This window comes from Neomonachus schauinslandi, chromosome 3 (assembly GCF_002201575.2).
Source record: "Neomonachus schauinslandi chromosome 3, ASM220157v2, whole genome shotgun sequence".
NCBI classification, from domain to species: Eukaryota; Metazoa; Chordata; class Mammalia; order Carnivora; family Phocidae; genus Neomonachus; species Neomonachus schauinslandi.
In genome coordinates, this window is record NC_058405.1 from 84918613 (window position 1) to 84942433 (window position 23821).

The following is a 23821-nucleotide window of genomic DNA, read 5'->3' on the forward strand; positions in this document are numbered from 1 at the left end:
GGTTGAGTGGACTGTGAGTGTGGAGGAGGCCACGACCAAGGCGGCCCCGGGCCCTTCCTGAGGACATTGGGGGAGGCCCTGCCTTGGATCTGGTGGACTGGTGGGGGCCGCATCCTCATGTCTGATCCTGGCACTGCTGGCCCAGGGCGCTGCAGAAACTACCTTGAGGGAGAGCTGAGTCAGCACCATGGGAAACCCATGGTCAGCAGCAGGGCAGAAACTGGTGCCTGCATTCCTGCTTTGTGCCACTGCACTCACAGGTCACCCTGCCCGTTGTGCACTCCAGGAGAGCTGGGGAGGCCGCCACCACATTCTGCAGCCAGCGCGGTGCTGCTCCTGAGCAATGCGGTAGAGAGAGAAGCCTCTAGGAGTCAGGCGCTCTCAGCACATCCTGAGACCCGAGATTCTAGCTCCTGTTCTCCTTCTCTTTTATCTGGGACCTGGGCCAGCTACTTAACCCTTCCTGCTTTGATTTGCTCCTCTGTAGAATGGGGTAACCATCCTCCCCGCTAGACCCAGAGTCTTTGAGGGTGGAGGCTGGTCCCACGGTGAGTCTGTGACCCTGTCACCTGCACACAGTAGACACTTAATGCTAAGTGAGTTGGAGTGAGGCTCCAGCGCAGAAGCAGTGGTAAAGGTTTTACAAAGCACCTTATGCGGGGTGGCAAGGTCGAAGGCTCGGGTTCAAATCCCAGCTCTGTTGCTCTCAAGCCCTTGACCTTGGGCAAGTTATTTATCCCCTCTGAACTTCAGTTTGCCTCTTTGCGAGGATTAAATGGGAGAATGGTGTCTCCATTTCACACCAAGGACAGAAAGTTGGGGTGCCAGCTCACGAAGCCAGCTCTACTCTGGGGTGGGGGTGGCTGAGGTGCCTTAGGTGGGTGTGGGGTGTTCGACTGTGCCTTGGCACTTTGTGTGTGTCTTGTTGGGCCATCTTGGCCAAGTCTAGGCCAACCTTGGCCCACCGGTGGTGCAGGAGTCCAGGCCCAGTGTGAAATCTAGATGGTGGGCCTGAGGCCTTCAAGGAGAAAGGAAGGAGGCATTGCTTGGAGAGGACCTCATGGGGGCGGGGGTGGGGCGCTGGGTGACAACATGCCCCCCCCTTTACTTCCCACCCTTTCAGCTCTCCCACTCTGATTTCCTCTCCCTGTAGGCAACAGAATCCCTTCCAGCTTATAGACGATCCAGAAGTGTCCAGAGCTGTAGCACAGGGTGGCCAGGGGCCAACCTTCAGAATCTGGGATCGGGTGTCCATCCCCAGGCCTTGCCCCACTGTGATCTTTCCTGTGTGCCTCTCCTGGCCCCTTCCCATGATTTTTAAATTTTTTTTTTTTTTAAAGGATTGGTAACTCTGTCTGGCTGTTCAACTTCCCCTTTGTGTTGAATTGTGTTTCTCCTGGTAAGGAGGGCCCCAGGGGAGGAAGGGACAGGTGGGCATGAAACCCTCTCCAGCAGGCATAGAGGGTGTTCTGGTGTTTGCTATGATTTTGGGGGGTCTTTGCCATCCCTCCCTGTCCTCACTGCCTCAGCCCTTCTGGAACCTTGGTGGGAGCTTGGATGTGTTGAGTGGAGGGATGCAGGCGAGATCCCTGGGGTCCCTCCTTAGTTGGTGAGACAGGGGTTCCAAGGCTGATGGTCTGCATGAGCCCCGGGAAACCAAGTTGGACAGGTCTTTCACGGTCACCTGGTCCTCACTTCCCTCCTTTGGTTATAGAGGTAGGACTCTGAGACCTGAGAAGTGATGACATGCCCAGGTCTCTGTGGGCCCCACGTCATCCCCCTGAGCTGTCCCCGGCGCCAGCGAGGCCTCCAGCCCTCTGTTCCTGTGCACCGACCTCCTGTGTCTGCCGGGGCTTGGGGGGGGTGGTGCCTTCCCCCTCAGTCTGCCCCTTGCCCACCCATTGCTTTAACCTCCCCCCAGAAGCGCAGAAAAACAGGATGCAGGATCAGCAGAAGGAAGCCTGCAAAAGCCTGTCCTGGCCCCTGAATATTCATTCCATGTCCCAGGGGCAGGGGCAGCCATGTGACATCCCCCAGTCTGTGGATGGTCCCACTTGCTTTCCTGACTCCAGCCTTCACTCTTCACTGGATTACTGGATTACCAGGTGGTCAAACACCCCTTCCCCTCCGGTCCCTTCTCAAATCTCCCCCTGCCTCCACTAGTGAAATGCAGTGGAACTAGTCCTCGTCTTCTGGGGAGCACTGAACTAGCCAGTCCTCACCTGTTGATTCCCCATCTGTGAAGTTGGGGTCCCTGCGGTGCCCTCACAGGTACTGGGGACTTGTGGACAGTCCAGGGCTGAGGCAGGGACGTTTCGAGCACGGCTTTGGGGCAGAGGGCGGCCTGGGAGTGAGCACAGGGACCGGGGTGAGGCCCCCCTCCCCACTGACTGCTGGGCCATGTGTGGGTTGTCTGCAGTTTGGTGGGCTGGACTGGGTGGGAGCTATTTAAAGGTGATTGTGGGCGTTGCTCCTTTGAATAACAAAAGTAACAATAACCGAAATAGTAGCAATAATGTGTTTGGAAAAAAATACCACATATCTTATCTCCTTTAAGTACTGTTTAATAGTTCCAATTTCACAGATGTGGACATGGAGGATTCCAACTGGTGAAATAAATGAATGACCTGTTTGCATATTTAGGTCAAACTTCTCTGATAGAAACAGACATATGCAAAGGGCTTAGGGCATCTGGAGGGGCAAGTGAGCCCCTGTGGATGGGGTGGAGTCAGGGAAGCCTGCCTGGAAGAGGTCATTTGAAAGGCCAGCATGGGCTGGCATCATTAAGGAAGAAGGGTCTCCTTGTGGAGCTTGTGGGCACCCAGGGCTGAACTTTCTTGGTCCCAATGCAGGTGGGTACTTGACCCTCTCTTCCCCTGGCCCTGGCTTTGTACCCTGTTGAGCTGTGGGCTGGGCGCATGCTTTGTTGCTCTTCCCCGCAGGCCGTTCCCCCACTGAGCTAAGGAAGCAGCCGATGAGGGGTCTGTGGGAGGCGGTGCACTGGAGGGGCAGAGTCCACCCCTCTGTCGATGGCCTAAGTCCTGGAGCCTGGGGCTGAGAATAGCACCCACACATGCATGGAGGGGACAGATGGGGTGGGTGGCGGCCCTGGGTGTGGTTGTGCTGACATCTCTGAACAGGTGGTGTGGGGTGTTGGGCCAAGGGTGGGGTTGTTCCTGCCCTCTGCAGGCCCCACGCAGCATGACAGGAGGCCCTGTGTCACTCAGATGCCCTGGCTTCGAGCCTTCTCTGGGCCTGTTCGTAGAGTGGGCTGTATCCCAGGTCCATGCCAGGAATGTCCAGGTGCATCAGGGCTACTAATGGTGGCTGCTGCTGGTCATAGCTGCTGTTTGGTTTCCACGGGATCTACCATTTTAGCCTCTTACTACCAAAGGGGGCCAGGGTAAAGGGGTGGCGTGTAGGGTCCCTGCAGAGCCTTGAGGTAGAGGAGGCTGCTGAGGGGAGGTGGATTGGTGTTTGCCGTCCACCAGGAGTGCGTAAGCCTGAGTGAGTCACAGGGAGCAGGTGTGCTTGGTGGCAGGCACCAGGGAAGGCGTGTGTGGGCTGGGGGTGGGAGGGTGGGGCAGGGTGGGGACTAGGTGGGAGAGGCTGCCTGAACTTTCTGGCTTCGGGATAAGGAATCCCAGGTCAAGATAGGAGTAAAGGAATAGAAAGGAAATCAGCCACCACTTTGTGCTGGGCCCTCTTACCTACTCAACCATTCTTCATCCTTAATCCTCCCCTTGAGGGAGAGGTCTTGGCTCCATTTTACTGATGAAGCTCAGGGCTCAGAAAGGGGTACTCCCTGCCCAGGGTTGCACAGCCTGGGCCTGCTCCCTGAATCTTCTGTTGTGGGGCCTCTCATAGCAGAAGAGGTCCTGAGCGGGAGATGCTCCGCCCTCTCTCCTCTTCCCTTAGCAGCTGTCGCGACCAGACACCCTGAGCTGGACGTCCCAGAGCAGGAGTGGCTGAGGGGGGAAGTGGGCAGGGAATGGGGAGTTCAGGAGCCTGATGGTGGGGTCTGCCCTGGCCGCCCTGGGGTCCTGGTTGTTGTGTCCCCACCTCCCTCCCCGACATCTCTGGGCACCTCAGACTCACCACAACCCTCAGCTGTCCCTGTCTTGGGTGATGACTGCTCCTTCCCTCTTGTTGCTCAAATCCTGGAGTCTCCTTTGCTTCTCTCTGTCACCCCAAATTCAGCCACTTCTCACCATTTCCTGCCTTTGCCAAACCACCTTTAGCTCTACCTGGGCCATTGCAGACACCTTTTAAATGGGCTCCCTGCTTCACCCTGCTCTTGAGTCTGTCCCCACACAGTAGCCTGGGTGTTCTAACACTGAGGGTCAGGTCAGAGCTCCCCAGGGCTTCCTATTCCATGCAGAGATTCAAAGCCAGAGTCTTCCAGGGGCATCCAGCTAAGGCCCTGTGGTCTGGCCCTTGCTGTTAGGGCAGTTTGTGCAGTGGTGAGAGCACATGGCCTTTGGAACCAGGCTTGGGGTTTGGATTCCAGCCACCCAGCTGGCTGGCTGTGTAACCCTGGGGAGATTTTAAAGCAGTGCCTCAGTTTCTTCATCTGCAAAGTGGGGATAATACTAGTATTCCTTTTTGAGGATTTGGGGAGATAGATAGATGAATCAGGTGAAGTGCTCAGCACCTGGCGTTTTAGGACTTCTTCCTCCTTCACCTACCCTCTTACTTTCCCTTTGCGCTGACCTTGCTCTTCTGACCTCAGGATCTTTGCACTTGCTTGTCTTCTGTTTGGCAAGCTCTCTCTCCTTCATCAGGTCTCAGCTGTCACTTCCCTGAGCTACTTCCTAAGAACAGCACCTCCCTTGCCTCACTCTTTCTGTGCACTGCCATATTTTTGTTTAGAGACTTGTATTACCACCAGTCATGCCTCTTCTTCAGAGTGTTGGCTCAGGGATCTTGCTTCGCTCCCTGAAGAACAGAGCCAGGCAGGCTGGGGGAGGGTGTCCAAGATGAGCCCCCATGAGAGCTCTACCAGCCCAGGGGGCCGCATCCTGGAGTCCAGGGGTAGGGACTCCTTACCATGGACAGCATGTGAGGGGCAAAATCAATTGGGAGCTCCTGAGGAGGGAGCAGCTTTGGCCCTCCTGGAAAGTTGGTAAAAAGTTCCTTTCTCCCCCTGGAGTGTGGATGGGAGGAGTGGAGGAGGGCTCTTTGGGGAGGTCTGGACAGTTGGGTGGTTTCTGATTGTGGAAGGGGGAGGCCTGCCTCCGTCTGGGTGGTTCTGGCCCTTCCAAAAGACCTCCTACTCACGTGGAAGACTTGTTCTGCTGTCGACTAGGGAGGGGCTCAGCTTGGTGGGTGGTCCTTGAGGGGAGGGGCGCCTTTCCCCAGCCTGGGCCCCTCCAGCACTCCCTGAGGCCTCCAGTGCTTCTTTTAGCCTAAACCTCCTTTCTGCTGACTTGGCCCTGAGATCACGGGCTTTTGGCCTCAGTCTCCTCATCTCTTCTCACGGATTTGGAGAACACCTGCAAGCCTTTAGGATGCCTTTGGATGAGTGACTGCTGCTGTTTTGTGGCTTCCAGCTCACCCACCCGAGCTCAGCTGGGCCCTTCTGGCTCTCCCTAACCCCTTCCCCATCCTGACGTTGGCCCTGCTGCCTCTGCTCCCCTGTGCTCTGTTCGGGGCTGTTCTGGCCTCCCCACCCCAGCCCACCCTAGCTTCCCCTGGGCTCTGGGTGGCCCTAGCCTGGCCACTGGCCACACGCTTATCTGCTGAACAGGCTGGAATTTCAGGCCCCCTGGGAGGGGAGGGGAGAGGGGAAGGGGGGGCTTTCATCCTCAGTCCCCTGGGGAGGGAGCCTTCCCTTCCACCTGGAGAGGTGGGTATGGAGGAAGAGCAGCCCCCGAACCCCCCACCTGTCTTGGGGGTTAGGCTTCCAGCCCTGGGACTGACGGACTGACAACTGACGAGGGCCATAGAGCTCTCTGCACTCTGGCTTTTGACCAATGAGTCACATTTCAAGGCATTGTGGTGGGGCTGATATCTGTGGCGGCCAAGTTTTTATAAATCCAGTTAAGGATGTAAAAAAGAAAACCAAACATTGCTCTTCACTCTCACCAGTGTTTCGTAAAGGAAAGGGAAAATCGCTAAAAGAGGAAGGAGGTAATTTTAGAGTGACCGTCTCCCAAGCAAGGCCAGTTGGCTTCCTCAGCCAGTCAGCCGTTCTTACTGGGGCCCCACAGAAAAAGATGATGAGTCTTTGTGGACTGGTGTCAGGGAACAGTGACTTCCAGAGCACGAGGACTTGTTAAAAAAACAGATCACCAAGTGGGGGTAAGGTGAGGAGCTTCCTGGGTTGGGGGAGGGGCGGGGTGTGTGCCCAGCCCCACCTCAGTTGGCCAGTAGGAATGTGGAAATGTTTTTCTAGTTTTGTATTTCATGGCAAAATCTTTGCAAACTTTGCATTCTGCTACACAATCTATCTGTGTTGGTTATGTCACAAAAGTGCTTTTTTGTTTTTAGAGAGAGAGAGAGAGAGTTGGGGACAGAGGGAAAGGGAGAGAGAGAATCCTAAGCAGGCTCCACGCCCAGCGCAGAGCTCAATCCCACAACCCTGAGATCAGGATCTAAGCCGAAATCAAGGGTCAGATGCTTAACCGACTGAGCCACCCAGGCGCCCCTTCAAAAGTGCTTTCTTTAGCAGCTAAATCTTTGGAATGCAGCAAGATGGAGTCGCAGCAAAATGAATCTTTTGTAGTAAACTCTAAACATACCGCCTGTGATGGCTGGGCGTCTGTGTACTCCCCACTTGAGAATTACAAGTTGAGTTTGGGCTTTGGAGTCCATCAGGTTTGGGGGCCTGGCTCTGCCACTCATCAGCCGAGTGACCTCCCTGAGCCTCAGTTCCTTCATCTGTAAAATGAGACAACAGTGCTCACCTCAGGAAGTCCTGCTGATGTGAGCCCAGCCGGAAGGGGGTGTCAGAGGTGGTGGGCCCCCTCAAGGTACGTCCTCGGACCCGGCTCCCCGGGGTCATGCCTTGCAGTGTGATCTTCATGGAGCTTAGGAGGAGGGGGAGCCCAGCTGGCCTGCGATCTGACAGTGAGGGGACCGCTCCAGAGTGGGAGGTGAGCTAGCAACATTTTTCCCCTGGGAGGAAGGCAGGATGTCAGATGCCAGTCCTCAGAGCCAGCCTCTCTTGCCACCACCTTGCAGCCAGCCTGGGGAAATGGAGGTCCTAGGATGGGGATACAGCAAGACCAAGAGAAAGGACCAGGGCCCCTTGGCCAGGCTTGTTTTTTGGGGGCAGAAGTGTGTGTGTGTGCGTGCGTGCATGTGTGTGTGTGTGCGTGCGTGTGTGCATGAGTGTGTGTGTGTGTTTGGGGTGGGGAGAGGGAGCTGGAGTCTGGAGGCTCTCTCTCCTCCCTGAGACCCACCTGTCTGGGTCTGCTAGGTCCTTGCCTGGCCTGGAGCCCAGCTTGCTTACCCTCTGAGCTACTGTTGGTTTCCCTTTCTCTGGTTTTCTCTCCATTTCCCCTTCCTCATTCTGGCTTCTCCTTTCACAGCATCTCCTGGTCTCTGCTCTGCTTCTTGCCTGGCTCTGCAGCCTCCTTGTGGTTCCCGCCGCCTTCCTACCGTGCCTGGGGGCAACTGAAGGGCCGTGGGCAGGAGCCCCACGAGGAAGTGTGTGTGAGTGTGTGTGCATAGACACGTGGGCGAGCATCAGCACGTGAACACGAGGGTATTGGGTGCTCCTGTGGCCTGCTCATGGGAGCCTGGGAGTGTGCAGACGGTTGCTGCATGGGGGGCCTCGGTGCTGGGGAGCATTCTTGCCTCCTGGGGATGGAATGCTGTTCCTGGCTCTTGCCCAAGGCTCGTGTTTCAACATTTATCTTTCTTCAAAAGTCTTGGAGCTTTTGGGAAGTTGTAAGGGAAAGCCTGATGTGCGGCCAGCCTGGCACTGCAGGAGGGCTAAGGAGTTTTATTGGCCAGGGCCACTCTGCTGTGTCTTCTGGACTCGCTTTCTGGGACCCTGGGCTCTGCTCCTAGGCAGGAGCCTCAGTGGTTTCTCCCTACTGCTGGCTGCAGCGGGGCTGGAGTGGGGCCACACTCCTTCCCGGAGAGGTCAGGCCCCTCATTCTCCCCCTCTCCCCTTGGCACAACCCAAAAGCACAGCAGCAGCTCTGGGGCTGCTCACCGTGACAGACTGGTCCCTGGGAGACCCCCAGCCTTTGGGGGAAGCACGGCTGCCTGCTCTGAAGGCAGAGCTGCCTGACTGCTCTGTGAGTTCGTTCACCGGGCTCTCCAGGAGAAGGGGCAGACTTTGCTGGGGCTGCATGCTAGATGAGAAGATGCAGCCACTTCATTGTGCCCAGGGTCAAGAGCCATAGCCCTGGAGGGGCACCCGGTAGAAAGGACCCAGGAGTCAGGAGCCCTGGGTCTAGCCTTGGCCAGGCAACAGGCTACCTCCACACTCTTGCCTCCCTCTTCTTTCTCGTTAAGTGAGAGTGCCAGGGGCCCACTGTAGAAGAAGGGGCCAGGGGAGGAGGGTCCTGGGGAAGGGCCTCAGCCTGCAACACAGCAGGGTTCAGCAAGGCTGGTGGGGTATCCTCAGGCCAGACTTACCTGTTGGAGCCCATTGCCTCTGCCACCCCCCCACCCCCACTCAGTCACTGGCTAGAGCAGCCCATGGGCAGTGTGGCCTCAGCTGGGACACAGTGATGGTCTAGCTCATTTGCCACAGCAGATGAGATCTGAGCCACATGTTCACGGCCACTGCAAAGCCACAGTGTCCTGGCTTTGCTCCTTCTTAGCCATGTGGCCGAATTACTTAATGTCTCAGCCTTACCTTTCTTATCTCTAAAGTAGGGCTAAGAATATGTAGCTCAGGACATGGCCTCAAGATTAAATGAGATACTCAGGAGCAAGGCTACCAGTAGCAATGAACACACCTCCCCCTGAAGATAACCAGGGCCCCTTGGAGAAATGGCTGATTTTAGGGGCAGATGCAACGTGTCAGATAGTGGTGGGCTTGGGGGCCTACCTCCTTTCTCTCCTGTGCTCTCTTGTGGGTGCTGCTGGGGGGTCCTTCCCAGCTCCTGGGTTGCCAGAGGGTCTGAGAGGAGCGTGGGAACAGGCTCAGGCCACTAGTGTCAGGGCCCATCCCGTGGGTCGAGGGGCCCTGCAGCATAGGAACAGGGGGAACAGGGGCCCAGCTCTGCAGTGCCCACAGAGCTCCCTAACATGGCCCACCCCTGCTCTGTGTGGCAGAGATGGAGGAGAAGGAGGCAGCCAGAGCTGAACACAGAGAGAAAGCCCCAGGGTGACAGGGAGGGAGCCAGAAACCCAGAGGCCCGTGGGCAGAGGGGGCAGAATATGCCAGACTGGCATGTCTGCCTGGGGGAGGGGGCAGCTCTGGCCTTTCGCCTCTTGGGGAGTCTCCCTCAGAAGAGGACCCAGCTGTGTGTGCTGAGCAATCTGTACAGGGGAAAACCTGGCCTTACACCTGCCTGCCCATCTGTCTGTCGGTCTGCCTGTCCTGCCTGTCTGGGAGGTGTGTGTGAGGTGCGAGGACGTGCATCCTGTTGCTGTGGTCCCCCGGACCGCAAGCTCTCCTGGGAGGAAGCAGTGAGGTGGCAACGCCCAGCCCCCCGGGTACAGCTCACTTCGCCACCAACCCTGTCGGAGGCAGCGACCGGGCAGGTGCCGGGAGGAGATGATGAGAAAGGTGCAGGTCTGTTGGGGTCTCAGCAGCTGGGCGGTGGGTCCTTGGAGGGGAGCTGGGCGAGGCCCCTCCCCACCGCTTGTGTGTGTGTGAGTGTGTGTGTGTGTGAGTGTGTGTGTGTGTGGAGGGGTTGGGGTTCTGGGGACGCTCGGGGTGAGGTGTGAGTGGGTCCCCATCTTGGCTGGCTGTGTGAGATGCCTCTGCTGCAGCCATGACAAGGGGTGCTGTAGCTGCTGGAGGAGCCCCCAGCTTTCCTGTCTGGCCCAGAGCCTGGGGACCAGGGCTGACTGGGAACATGGGCCCTGCCTTCCTTGGGCTTCCCTCCTGGGCCTCTGGACTTGGCTCTTTTCCCCAGCCTTGGGTTCTAGAAAGCACTTACTCCTGCCCTGTGTCATGCCATTCAGATGTGAGTGTGTGTCCCCTCAATGCAGGAGAACCCAGTCCCTCCCTGGAGGAAGGAGGGGTTAGAGCCCCTGGGAGGGGATTGCCCTGAGTTCAGGGCTCCAGGCAGGGCCACCGCTGTCAGCCCAGTGGGTGAGTGCCCGCAGACATGCTTATCCACACTGTATCAGCTGGCTGGAGTGCCTTATGCCCGATGAGGCCTACTGGGTGCCCCTCCTCCAGTTTTGGGGGCTGGGAGCGGCAGAGAAGCTCAGAGCTTACTCCTGAGTGTAAGACCTTAGGCTATGTGTCCTGATTTATCTGTGCTCACCTGCCATCTGTCACATGGAGGTGAAGACGCTCACCTGTAAGAGGGAGCGCTTGGTGACTGTAAAGTGCTTTGTTCAGTGCTCCGTGAGTAGTAAGTGATCAACTGCTCCTAGTTCAAACAAGCCTGGCCCCCAGGGACCTTCCTGTTCCTCTGGGGTCAGTGGTCACGCAAGTGTGACTGTGCAGAGACACAGCGCCTTGTCTCAGGGGTCATTTGCTGGCTGGGAGGAGGAGAGGTGAGGGTTTGGCAGGACTCCCCACACGGGCCGTGGGAGTGGGATGCTCTGGGCTGTGAGTAAGGTCACAGCAGAGAGGCTGGGGAAGGGGCACCTCCCTCCTCCGAAGCTCCGCCCGAGCCCTGGGGAGCCTCCTACCCTGCTCCGGGAGGGGCTGCTGGCCCCGGGTCACGGCCCAGGCTCAGTGAGGCTGAAGTGTGGATGCTGTCAGAGGCGGCTTTGTTTCTGCCACCAGCTGCCTGGCTCTGCCCTGCGCCGGACTGTCCCTTCTGAGGCAGGTGGGCGCCACTGCTATCTGGCTGGGCTGAGGACGTGTTGAGAAGCCGTGGCCCCGATGAGGCTTTCTGGACTGCTGGCCGCTGGGCTGCTGAACCGTCCCCACTCCCTGCCCCTGGGCTAACACCAAGGTGTGGCAGGGCCTGTGCACCTGTCCTCTGTCCCATCGTCAGAGAGGCTCCCTGTGTTTATTACAAAGGGAGACATGTGTGACAAGTGTGTAAGTGTGTGTGACACCAGAGTGTCTGGGGCCCTCCCCCTACATAACCCTGGACAGACAGTGGGAATCCTGCCTCTCGGCCACCGGGCCCTCCTGCCCACCTGACTCCTGCTCATCCTTTGAACCCACCTTGGCTGTCCCGCATTCTCTGAGCCCCCCGGGAAGCCAGCCCCTCTGGACACCCAGAGTCCCCCTGCTGCTCTCAGTGGTCTGTGTGTGAGCTTGGCACAAGGAGGCTCCACTAACCGTGTATTGAATGGGTGGAGCACCATGTCCGTGGCCACAGCTTCCCTCTTGCTGAGTAGAGGGCTGAGTGCATGCGTGTGTGTCCGAGGTGAAGGCACTGGTGGGGGCTGAAGAGCGCAACCTTGGGGCCTCTCCTGGGGATGGGGCAGATGGCAGCATGGCTGAATAGCTTTCAGGTGGTGGGGAAGGGATTGGTCATGGTCAGCCAGCAGCTGATCAGGCAGGGGTTCCAGTTACAGAGGGTGGACAAAAGGAAGCTGGTAGTGGGAGATTGTGGGATTTTACTGGACCGAATTTTGTCCTGGTGCCTCTTCGAGGCAGGCACGCCCAGTTTGTGTTTCCCCCAGTAGCCATTCCAGCAGCGCCTTGAGGTCGGGGACCCAGGCTGTGTGCCCTTCTTCTGTCATCTGTAAAATGGGGGTGGGTACAGTGAGGATTAACAAGGCCAAGGCCAAGGCCAGCACGCACTCACCGCGCATTTTCTCAAGCCTTGGCCCCACGGTGGTCACCGTTTGAGGTGTGGAGAGGTTAAGCAGTTAGCCTGAGGTCATGCAGAGCCGGGAGCCTGGCCCACCTTCCTGTGCTGGCCACCCCCTTGCACACTGCCTTGTCAGGCCCACGTCACCCAAGACCAGACCTCAGATTAATGTGAGTGCTAGCTCTAGCCCTAGTTTCAAGGGTGACCTTTCACGGTGAGCTTTCTGGCCATGAGTCAGGCTGGGTGCCTTCTGTACACAACCTTTCCATTTTGCAGAAGAGGATACTTCGTCTGAGAGATGGGATGTTTTGTTCAAGGTCTTGACTCTGTCCTCACAGCTCACGGCTTAGATTAGCCAGCAGCCACCAAGAGCAAGCGGTGTGTCGGGCCTGTCCCCAGCCCTCTGCAGGAGCTGGGGACATGGAAAAGGCTGGACGCCGTCTGTGACCTCACACTTTTCATATGGCTGGTGCAGAGCCAGAGGCAGATGCATGGGCACATTACAGAGTAGTGAGGAGAGTAGGTCCCCGGCCCTAACTGCTCTGGGGTGTGTGGGGGAGAGAGGGCAGGGCAGCTTCACAGGGGTGTCATCTGAGCCAGGTTTTGAAGGATGGATAGGATGTGCCTTATAAACTCCTAACCATCCTTCAAACCTTGGTTCAGATGACTCCCCTGTGGAGCTGCCCTTCAGGTGGGTGCCAGTGTTCCCTGTATTTTCCAGACAATGCCCTTGAGGCTCAGAGAGAAAGTCCCCTTTCTCAGTGTCTTCTCACTGCCAGGCCTGGCTCGCTGTGGCTGGCCTGACCATCTCCCTGGTGGAGCACGGTTGGGGAACTGGGCCCAGGTGTGCGTGTCTGGGTGCAGATCTGGGGGCTTGGAGCCCTCGGGCACTCTGGTGGCAGGACTGGGATTAGGGACCTTTTGCTGACTGCGTACATCTCCTCAGGGAGAAGAGAGGAAGGGGTTGGACGGGGCCACTTCCCAGTCCTCCTGTCTTGAGGGCCGACCAGGCCTTGATCCTGCTTCCTGGGAGCCTCTTGCCCACTCCAGTGGCCTCTGTTGACTTCTGGAAGTTCTTTTCCACCTGGTGTTCCATTTCTGTCTTTGGAGGTGGTGGGGCCAAGGGGCTGGCGTCTGATAGTGGGGTGAGTCACCCACTCAAGCTCCATGCAGAGTGGGCCAGGCGCCTCCAATAGCTCCACCCCATTTCCACGGGACCAGCTGGGTATGGTTGCCAAGGGGGAGGTGGGGGGGAGCCCGTGGCTCGCAGGAAGTGCTGATTTTCTTGCTCTTGGTGGTTTTGTTTTGCTTTTTGCCTCTCACCTCAGTGTCAGCCCTTGGCCTACAGCTGCACTTGCCCAATAAACTGTGCTGTGACCATTACAGCGCAAAGTTGTTGGTGGGCTCCTCTCCCAGGCCTACCCCTGCTCCTCCTGCTGCATATATCCTCCCTCACCATCCTCTGTGACTTGTGGTCACCTCGAGCTATTTGAAATTCCCTGGTCATGTACCTCACATCTCTCTGGTCTCCTCGCCTTTGCTGCGTGCTCTCCCTGCTATTGAGCTGCCACTTCCCCTAGGAAGTCTTCCCTGATTGCCCAGGCTGCATGGGCTCTCCACACCAGGCTCCTGCAGTGCTGTGTGCTTCGCTCTGTCTGGATCCATGTCCGATTGATGTCTACTACCCCAGTAGAGGGGCCCATGGTTGTGCACAGAGCCGGCACTTGGTGAGGTGGCTAAATGAACACGCTGAGAGAAGGTCTGGCCGTGGCCCCCGGGCCTGCTGGAGATGGTGCAGCAGGCGGCCTAGGCCATCCTAGGGCCAGTCAGGGCTGGGAAGGGTCCGGGCTCTCTGTTCTGGGACAGGGCATCCCTCGGTTCAGGCTGCCAATTTTCCCTCCTCCTGCCACCCCCACCCACTGCCACCTTTCTTCTCATTCGTTTTTGTTTGTTTGTTTGTTTTTAAAATTTTATTTATTTATTTGAGAGAGAGAGAGAGAGCGCATAAGCATGGGGGAGGGGCAGAGGGAGAGAGAGAAGCAGACCCCCCGTGAGCAGGGAGCCCGATGCGGGGCTCAATCCCAGGATCCCGGGATCATGACCTGAGCCGAAGGCAGATGCTTAATGACTGAGCCACCCAGGCGCTCTTTTCTTCTCCTTCTTGTTGGGTTTTGGCCACTGCCTCTGCTGAACATCTCAGTGCTGTCCTTCTGTGTCCTAAGGAGGTGCTGTAAGTGGGAGTCTGTCTCTCTCCATCTTGGTCTCTGCCGACCTCTCTTCCGGCAAACCCACCCCACCTCTGCCTCAGCTTCCCCTTTCTTTTTTTTTTTTTTAAAGATTTTATTTATTTATTTGACAGAGAGAGAAAGTAGGAACACAAGCAGGGGGAGTGGGAGAGGGAGAAGCAGATTCCCCGCTGAGCAAGGAGTCCGACGTGGGGCTCGATCCCGGGACCTGGAGATCATGACCTGAGCCGAAGGCAGACGCTTAATGACTGAGACACCCAGGCGCCCCAGCTTCCCGTTTCTGCACCCTATCTCTCCTCTTTCTTTTTGCCTGCCCTCCCCTCCCCTGTTGCCCTCGCCCTTCCTCGCCTCCACCCTCCCATCATACTTCCTCTCAGGCTCCTGATCCAGCTCCTTAGTTTCTAAGTCTTTCCCCCTCTTCTGGCCCTGGGTCTCTCTGCCGCTACCCAGCCCTCTTCCCACCTCTGCCCTCCCCTCCCACTCTCCCCACACAGCTAAGAAAGCACAGTTGTGACTCATCAGGGGGAGAGTCCGCCTCTGAGATGTCTAGTTGGGGGTAGAGCGGGTAGCTGTGAACCCATGTGTGCGACTGTGTGTGTGTGTGTGAGTGTGTGTGTGAGTGTGAGTGTGAGTGCCAGGAGTGGGCCCAGCTTGGCCCTCTGGGCTGTAGAGAAGGGAGCAGGTCACATCTGAAAATCTAGTCAGATTGCAAGCTGGCTCCCACTGACATGAAGAGCCTGACCCCTGGCCGCCCCTCGCTGCCCTCTGTGTCCTGGGGTGGTTACCTCCTGCTCAGGGCTGCTCTGCTCCTCCCTCTGGTATTCCTGAGTCTTGGGCCCAGGAAATGGAGTCATGTGGGGCGGTGGGGCTGCCCTTACCTGGGCCCTCTTGTGTTCAGCTCACTTTTTAGCCGCCAGGGTTGGGGTGGAGCCCCCAGGGGTGCAGTGTGAGATCAGCAAGGAGGGGTGCCTGACCCCTCAAGCTTTCTTTGAGGGTATCCCCCTCCTCCTGGTTTCAATCACTCCAGCAAGCCTGACCTAAGCTCCTCTGCTTGGCCGGTAGAGGGTGAGGAGGTCTCAAGACTTGGTGGACTCAGGGTTGCTTTTGGGGATCACAGCAGCCATGAAATCTTCTGATGGTCCCAGTGCCCTGGGCTGCATGATGCTGGCTGTGGGCCCCCAGGACGCTGGCTGGGGTGGGAAGCCATCTGTGGTATTGGTGATTGGGCACTCTTGGTTTGGCCACCCTCTTTCTCATGGTAACGCTTCCCTTCTCCCGCTGCCTTGGCAGGTCCTCCAGAAACTGGGAAAGGCAGATGAGACAAAGGATGAGCAGTTTGAACAGTGTGTCCAGAATTTCAACAAGCAGCTGGTGAGTGTGGGTGGCCTTTGGCCTTAGGGAGCTTGTGCAAAGTGGAAGTGAGGCTGCCAGGTAAAAAATGTCAAGAGCTGAGTTTGCGGAGTTAGAGAGCTGGGAGAAGGGGCCAGTTTGGGCTGGCAAAGTCACGGAAGACTTCCTGGAAGAGGGAGCACTGGCTCTGGGCATGGACCAAGGGCAAAAGGAGGGAGGGCTGGAGGGTATACTTTAGGTCTTTGATAAGGCATATGAAGGCCTGGGGCAGGCTGGGGGGGTGGTAGGGGTTGGAGGGGAGCAGGCAATAGATTTTGGCCAGACTCTGGAAAACCTTGAATGTCAAAGCAGGTGGGAGCTAAAGAAGCTTCTTGTGAGGAGAGTGGCGTTTGCAGAATTTACTGTGGGAGCAGAGCAGACAGGATCTGATTTGAGCACCTGCTGAGCATGGCCTATGGATGTTTTCCAATAGCCCTGTAAGGCATCCAGTATCATCGTTCCCCTTTTATAGATGAAGAAGTTGAGGCTCAGAGAAGTTGAGTAATTTGCCCAAGGCCATCCTGCTTTGGGAGTGGATTTAGATCCATACTTGTTTGGTTCCAAAGATTGCAATGGCACCCTTACCAAATTCCTTTAGATAGTTCAGAGACCAGTGACAGAAGGGGCTTAATCAGGTTGGCAGCCTGGGGGCAGTGGTTAGATGCAAGGGAGGACTTCCTGACTGAAGGACCCTGAATACCTTAACTGGGATGTCCCTGAAACCTTTTCCCTCACATAAATCTGCTAAGTCTAAAATTAGCCACTTTTTTTTTTTTTCCATGACCCTGAGATCAAGACCTGAGCTGAGATCAAGAGTCAGACGCTTAACCTACTGGCCACCCAGGTGCCCCTAGAATTAGCCATTTCTGTGGGTGTATCTGAAGATATGGAAGGGGCGGAATGAGATGACCCTGGTGGTTCTCCCCTCTCTGGGAAGGGCTCGGTGGCAGGAAGTGAGGGAGAGCTGGGCCATGGCCCTGTGGCTTCTGCAGGCCAGCCCCCAGTGAGAACAGATGGGGATGGAGGCCAGCAGGGGCCACAGGGAATGGGAATGGGCATGGGGGGTGGGGTCATGGTCTAAGCTGTGCTAGGAAAGGGGCCAAATAGGCCCAGACTTGGGGCTGGGAAGGACCAGGCCTCTCCCTACTCCTTGTTTATGCCTGAGCCCTCTGAAAGCACTAAAGGTGCCCACCAATACCTCTGCAGCTGGAATTAAACCCGGGGGAGGGGGCTTTCTTTGGAGATCTTTGACAGTCCACTGGCCAGGAGCTGGGAGCTGGGGAGCATGCTGGGAGAGGCCCATGGGCCATGCTGGGGGAGAGTAGGGGGCATGCTGGGAGAGAGTTGGGGGGGTGGGTATGCTAGCAGAGGCCTGTGGGCCATGCTGGGAGAGAGTAGGGGGCATGCTGGGGGTGAGAGCGGGGGGGGGGGCATGCTGGCAGAGGGCTGGAGAGCATGCTGGGAAAAGGCCAGGGGGCAAGCTGGGAGAGGCCCAGGGAGCATTCTGGGAGAGGGCCATAGGGTAGGGGGCATGATGGGAGAGGGCCTGGGGACATGATGGGAGAGCGCCTGGGGTTGGGCGGACGCATGATTGAAGAGAGGGGTGCGGAGAGCAGCTGGGAAAGTCTCCAGGGCCAAGTCCACTCTCGCCTGCCAGAGGAGCTCAATGGAGAGGCTCCTTAGGGCAGGAATGGGAGCCCTCATGGCTGCTTGTCCCCCAGGCCATGAATGGGAGGTGTTTCAAGGCCCAGGTATGTGCCATGTCAGAGCCATCTACTGCCCCTGTGGCCCTGGGTGAGCCCCTGCTCCCTGGGCGTCAGTTTTGCAAAATGAGGCTTGGACAAGAAGCCTGAAGTCTTTGCTTCTGACTCTTTCTGCTGAAAGCCCCTGGGGTACGTCCCCTACTCAGCTGGCTTCCTCAGGTTATGGGATGCTCTGAAAGTCTTTTAGGAAATCACTGTTTCTAGAGTCCCTACTCTAGACTAGGTACTGCTTGTGTTTTACAGACCTGAACCTTGCATTCCTGAGGCGGATGCTGATAGTCTCTTCATTTTATAGAGGAGGTCCTTGAAGCCCAGTGGGGTTAAGCGACTTTTCCAAGGACACACAGTGTGTGGTGTCCAGATCTGTCCACTCTCAGGTCGGCTCTCTGGAGCCGAGCCCCAATCCTGAGGATGACTGGCTGGGCTGGGGAGAAAGATTAGGGCAGCTCCTGAGCTGGGTGGGGTTGATGGGGCTGCCCCATCAGCTGGGCTCTTTGGCAGAAGGTGAGCAAAGTACATGTCTGGGAGCTGAGGTTCCCTGTGGCCTGGCCCCAGTGCTGGGGCCAGAGCGTTACTGTCCACTTTTGTCCCTCAGAGTCACCCCCTCTGGGTCCCGGCTCTGGACAAGGAGTCACTCGGTGATCCTTGGGCAGAGGGGCCAGGCAGTGAGGCCAGTGCTGAAGATAGTCAGTGCTGGTGGCTCCCTCGAGGTGGACATGGAGTGGGCACTTGAACTGGGGCTCTGTCTGCCTTCAGGTTAGGTGGGGTGGCTGGCTTTTCAGGGGCCAAGTAAGAGGGGGTAGATTTGAGGTCTCATTTGAGACTTGGGTAACCCTCTCTTGGGGGTTAAGGCAGCCATGTGGTTCTGGATTTGATGGGTGTGTGTGGGTGGCTGGAGCCCTGGGCTTGGGCGACCCTGGGAAAGGTGGGTTGGAGGTTGAGTGTGGAAGTCTGGAAGCTGAGTGTTCTCCTGCTCCTTATCTGTGAACACCAAGCGCAGTGAGCCCCATGCTAGTCAGGCACTAGGCTGGCAGGGGAATATGGGCTTCAAGGAAGTAAATCTCCTACCCCTTCCTACAGGTGCCCTAGGTGAGGGCGTAGGTCACCTTGCTGTCGCTGGCTCTCACAAGGGACAGGTTTCATAGCCCTTCCTGGGCCCACTCAGCACCTGTCTTGGCACTTCTGCCTTCTGTCCCTGCACTGAGAAACAGCTTGGCCCACTCAGAGGACCCAGGATGGCTCCCAGGAAGGCCTGAGTTGAACCTGAGCTGGGGGGCAGTGGAGGGGGGAGGTGAATGGGTCAAGCTCTTCCCCCTGGGACGACCTGTAGCTTGCACCACAGCGCTCATTATTGCTTGTCTGTTGCTGAGGTGGGGCAGGTCGGATTCCTTCTTGTTCTTAGGGCCTGCTCTGCTCAAAGAGGGCATCCCTGGCTATTGCATGAAGATCCTCTGGAATGGACTGCAGAGGGGCGCAAGTCAGCTGGGGCCAGAGGGAGTCCTGCAGGAGGGATGTCCCTGCCCCCTAGACCCACTGGGAAGATGAGGGCTTGGGTCTTCAGACCACTGGTGGGGGCTGATGTCAGGGGAGGCAGGGAGCACCCTTTGAAGGAAGGTACAGCAGGGATGTGAGGTGCTGGCCAAGCCACCCTCGTGGAGTTATACTAGGTGTTGGTACTGGGTTGTGGTGTTCTTCCAGACTCCTGAGTCCAGAGCCAGGAGAGCAGGCTGAAGGGACCGTGCTCCAGAACTTTATTCTTCCCTCAGCTGCTCTTCAAGGAGTCTATTAAAGCCCTAGGAACCTCCAGAGAGTTGTTTCTTAGGTGCCGTATGTGGAGGGCCAAGGGAGCCAGTTTGGGAGCAAACACACAGGTTCTGTGCTGGCCTGCCTGGGCGCTGCCCTGCAGGAGGCAGCTGCATGGGGGAGGGCTGTGCCTGATCCTGGGGACTGACTGGGGAATGTGGCTTAGGGGCCCAGCTGCAGTTGGCACGTGCGAGGCAGAGCTCTGGGCGGCCCCTTGCACATCTGTGCCCAGGGTGCCTGCTCACAGCGTGGCCTTGTTCGGGAAGCACAAGGGGCCTTGGTACTGCCTGAGGCCCGGGCAAGCACAGCAACCCGCCCCTTGGGAGACCCCTTCCTCGGGGTGCAGAGTAGACAGGCGCTCGCAGGATGGTGGGGAGGGGAGTGAGATGACGGAGGCTTGGCAGGAAGAGAAACTGAGTCTGGAAGATTCTGTGGCATCAGATGAATGCAATAGCCTTGAGTCATGAACACGTTTGAATCCTCATCTCCATCACCAAAGCCTCAAGAGTGGGATGGGCCCTTCCCCATTCCCAGTCCCACAAGGCCCACATCTGATCCCTGATGGAATTCCAGAGAGGTTAGGATGCTGTGGATTGGCCTTTAATCTTTAATCAGCAGGCCTCGATCTTTGAAGTTCCTCAGAATTCCGTGTGGCCAGGCTTCTCTAGGCTACTCTGTGGTCTGTGGGGATTCAAGCAATTTTGGAGAGGTTTTTTTTTTTTTCCCCCCACCACCCCTTGTTTTTTTGTTTTTTTCTAATTGTACATCTTATATACTGCCCTGGAACCCTCCCTGCATGACACCTCTATTGTCTTCTGGAAGCACCCATCATGATAAACAGGCAGCTGCCTGGGGGGCCTGAGTGCCCAGGCTGTGGGGGTTCTCACTAGTTCTACCAGTCTGTGTCGCACTGGGCAAGTCACTGAACCTCTCAGCTCCCTCATATTTCAGGTAGGGACAGTGATGATATGGAGATGGATGCAAGAAAGAGCCAGCCCCACTGGGCAGGTGGTACGTGATGCTCTGAGCACACTGGGAGAGGAAGAGCAGGCCCTGGCTATGAGGAGGGAGAGCCTGTTTGGGGGGGGTTGGAGAGGTTTGAGGGTGCCTGGGGTGCACCTAGAAGGCTGGTTGTGTCCCTGCTTGCCCTCAGCTGGAGTGGAGACCACTTTTCATCTCCTGCAGAGGCGCCAGGCAGTCCAGGAGCGGGACTGTGGCTGCTTGTGGGTCTGTGTCTGTCTAACCCTTCACCAGCGCAAGGGAATCCAAAACAAGGGTGTTGCTGAGATGTGAGCAGCATCAGGCAGGGAGACACCAGGAGGATGCTCGTCCCCCGAAGAAACCAGCTTCTGGCACTGCCATCCTTGGCCCTCCAGAAGTCCTTTCTCCTCAGGTTCCCCCACTGCCCCACATCACCATCCTCAGCATAAAGCCCATCTCTTGGAGCTGGCCTTCAAGGCTAGGGGTCTGGCCACTTAGGCTGTTCTTCCTGAGCGCACACTAGCTGGTGGTCTGCCAGGCAGGGGTCATTCATCCCAGCTGACAGATGAAGAGACCAAGGCTCAGAGAGGTTTGGTCACTTGCTTAGGGCTATATGTCTAGTGAGGGCCAGAGTTGGGCGGGTCTTCATAACCCCAAAGCCAGTGTGCTCTCTGAGACCCCTTTGCACATGGCTTCTGGAAACTCCAGCATCTCACTGTTGGTGCTCTCATACCTCACCTGTTGCCTCAGCCTGTTTACCCCCTCTCACCTGGGGCTGTTTTCTTGCTCCTGCCTTGTGTGGCATTGATAATCCAGAGGAACTGGAGGTTTTGCCTATGGGTCCATCCTCTCTGCTGGTCCTGCTGTCTCAGCAAGTCCCTCGGGCTGTCTCCCCAGCTCAGGGCCTTCACTGTCTGGCCCAGTCCCCTGGCCAATCTTTTCCTCTTACATCCTACATCCTCCCTCTTGGCTGGGCCAGTGTCTGAGAGTCGTGGGCATGACCCGCCGCTTCTGTGCAGTCTGGCTAAGCCATTCCCTTCCACCTCCCACAGCCTACCTCCCCTGGCCCTTCCAGAGCCATCCTCTGTCCCTGGCACCATGCAGTGGGAGCGTGCTGGCCTAAGCTTTTGGGGCAAGGTGCTGGGTGTTCCACTCCCGTGTTCTGTGCTCATTGGTCCTCTGGTCCGTGGTTGTCTGGGGGCATGCCTCGTATGTACGCCAGTCCCATTGTACATGTGTGCTGCGTCATACCTGTCATTCAGCCTGTGCCCCTGGTGCCTTGTTTAGGGTGGAGGGGTCTCTACTTTCCTGCCTTCCTTACAGGGCTGAGAACACTGCCCGGAAGAGACAGGTGCTGACAAACCAGGAGGAATACCCCATGGCGCACAGGGCTCCTGAGGCAGGGATGGTGCTGAGAAGCACTGGATGCTCAGTAGGCGTTTGCAGCTAGAGACAGTAGCTGCCGGCTCTGAGGGGCGCTCCGGGCCAGGCCGTGCCCAGGAGCTGTCGCTCATGTCTTGTCTTCTCCAGTCCTGCCCTGATGAGGACAGCGGATCTGGGGCGGCCGTCAGGAGCAGCCTGCGTTTGTCCACACGGGAGTGCAGGGAGGACAGGGTCAGGTACAGCGTGTGCCCCGGGTCCTCACCCTGGCCTTGGCTTTCTCTTTGCAGACTGAGGGCACTCGACTGCAGAAGGATCTCCGGACCTACCTGGCCTCAGTCAAGGGTGAGGGGCAGGCAGGGCAGACCTGGTCTGGGTAGTGGGCTTCATGGGACGCTGAGGGGCCTTTGCCCCATGAAGGTGATGGGGGCAGAGCTGGGATGGGGACCAGGGTTTGTGACGGAGCGGTAAGCGCTTACAGTGGGGCCTTAGGAGGTGGGGGCAAGGGTGACCCTCCCCGTCCCTCCCTTGCCCCCACCTTCATCCCCGCACCCTGCCCCGTGGCCCTGGCTGCAGCATGGCCCTTCTGCCCCACAGCCATGCATGAGGCCTCCAAGAAACTGAACGAATGTCTGCAGGAGGTGTATGAGCCCGACTGGCCTGGCAGGGATGAAGCAAACAAGATAGCTGAGGTGAGCATGAGGCAGGTGACCTCGGTCCTTCCCAGAGGGCCCTCTGGTTTCAGCCCCAGGCCTATTCCGCCCTGCCTTGCCCTCTGGGACAAGCCCTTCTGGTTTTCGGGCATTCACATGCTGTGTGCCCTTGGGCAAGTCACCTCCCCTCCCTGACCTACCAGCCCTGGGCTTATCTGTTCCTTATACTTGCCCTGTGAGAGGCTAGAGGGCAGGAGTTACTACCCTCATTTTACAGCCAAGGGACCTGAGGTTCTGAGAAGCCTCTGGGCTGTGAACCCCAGGTCTCTGGGAGGAGAGAGCTGGGTACTTGGTGTGGCCCAGCTCCGCGGGCCGTATACTCATGAGCTCTCACCTCCTTCAGAACAATGACCTCCTCTGGCTGGATTACCATCAGAAGCTGGTGGACCAGGCGCTGCTGACCATGGACACATACCTGGGCCAGTTCCCTGACATCAAGGTGAGAGGCACTTTTTGTAGATTTGTTGTGCTCTGGCCTGGTAGCCTGTGCAGGGGAGTTGAAGTGGGGATAGAAGGATGGGGGGAAGGGGTCAGCCTAGGGCTGGCTCAGGCACTGAGGTGACTCTGCCCTGAAGGCTGGCATCTCCCTCACCTGGCAATTCATCCCTCCAGGGCTGCTCCCTCTGAGGCCAGCCCACCAGCCCCCAGACCTGGGCCTTTCTGAGCTGAGGGCTTTGGGTCTCCGGACTTGGGGAAGAGACCCCATGGTGCATGTATGTCTGTGTGGCCGTGTCACTGTGGAGTGACTATAGGGTTGTATAAGGTATATTAAGGGGATGTAAGGCCTGAGCATGGGGGCCTGATAGGTGCCCTCCACTGCAGCCAGTGGGCCCCAGGTGCTTCAGACATGGAAGCAGAGGTGTTGAGGCTAGGTGGTGACTGTTGCGCTGGACCTGAGCCCCTGGGGGTTGGGCTCCATGCTGGCCCCCGTGGCCACCCAATGCAGATGCCCCGGGCCCTCAAGATGCCTTATGGGGAGTGTGCAAGGGAGGCCAATGGTGGTAGCCTACCAGTAGAGCAGCCTGGGGTCCAGGAGGGGGAGGCGTATCGCACACAGTACTGGCTGGTTTGTCCTGGCAAAAGTGGCTGAATATTGAAGACAGTGGTTTGACCTCTGCATAAGAAAGGACACCCTGAGGGCATGGGTCGCCTTGAAGGGGTGAGCTCTTTGCCCCCAGAAATGCTGGAGGAAGTGTTTCAAGCATGCATTAGATGCACTTCTTGAGCCTGGGGTCGACTGCCCTGGGCCCTTTGGCTTCATCCAACTCCCAGTGCCCACAGCCCAGTTTCTCTGAGCCCAGCCTGGGTCAGCATCCCAGCAACCCCCTCACCTCCGTCTGTCCTCAGTCACGCATTGCCAAGCGAGGGCGGAAGCTGGTGGACTATGACAGTGCCCGGCACCATTACGAGTCCCTTCAAACCGCCAAAAAGAAGGATGAAGCCAAAATTGCCAAGGTAAGGGCTGGAGGGCAGGGTTGGGGGAGAGCCTAAAGGGGGGTACCCAAGTCCCCTGGAGGGGCCTTCTTCTTGTGCTGTACTCACTGCACCCTTTTGCACTGTTGGTTATCACTGCTCCCCTGGGGCAGGAATCATCAACCCCACTTGCAGATGGGTTTACAGCTGGTGACTAGTCCCAGGTAGTAAGAGGGGTGAGGGATGCTGCTGGGCTCACGGCAGGTTGAGGG

The 23821-nt window shown here is 57.5% G+C and overlaps 1 protein-coding gene across 15 annotated transcripts in view; it reads left to right on the forward strand.

Annotated features, from left to right (window-relative positions):
- Window positions 1–23821, forward strand: part of BIN1 (bridging integrator 1) — a 55773-nt gene that overhangs the window by 11854 nt on the left and 20098 nt on the right. For 14 of the 15 annotated variants that reach the window (XM_044913247.1, XM_021695901.1, XM_021695904.1 and 11 more), the window contains exons 2-6: window positions 15398–15478; window positions 21714–21768; window positions 22021–22115; window positions 22480–22575; window positions 23484–23591. In XM_044913247.1, the coding sequence (XP_044769182.1) occupies window positions 15398–15478; window positions 21714–21768; window positions 22021–22115; window positions 22480–22575; window positions 23484–23591 (435 nt within the window). Of the gene's footprint in view, window positions 1–9685; window positions 9698–15397; window positions 15479–21713; window positions 21769–22020; window positions 22116–22479; window positions 22576–23483; window positions 23592–23821 lie in introns of those variants that run through there. The other variant, XM_044913254.1, reaches the window with a different exon arrangement.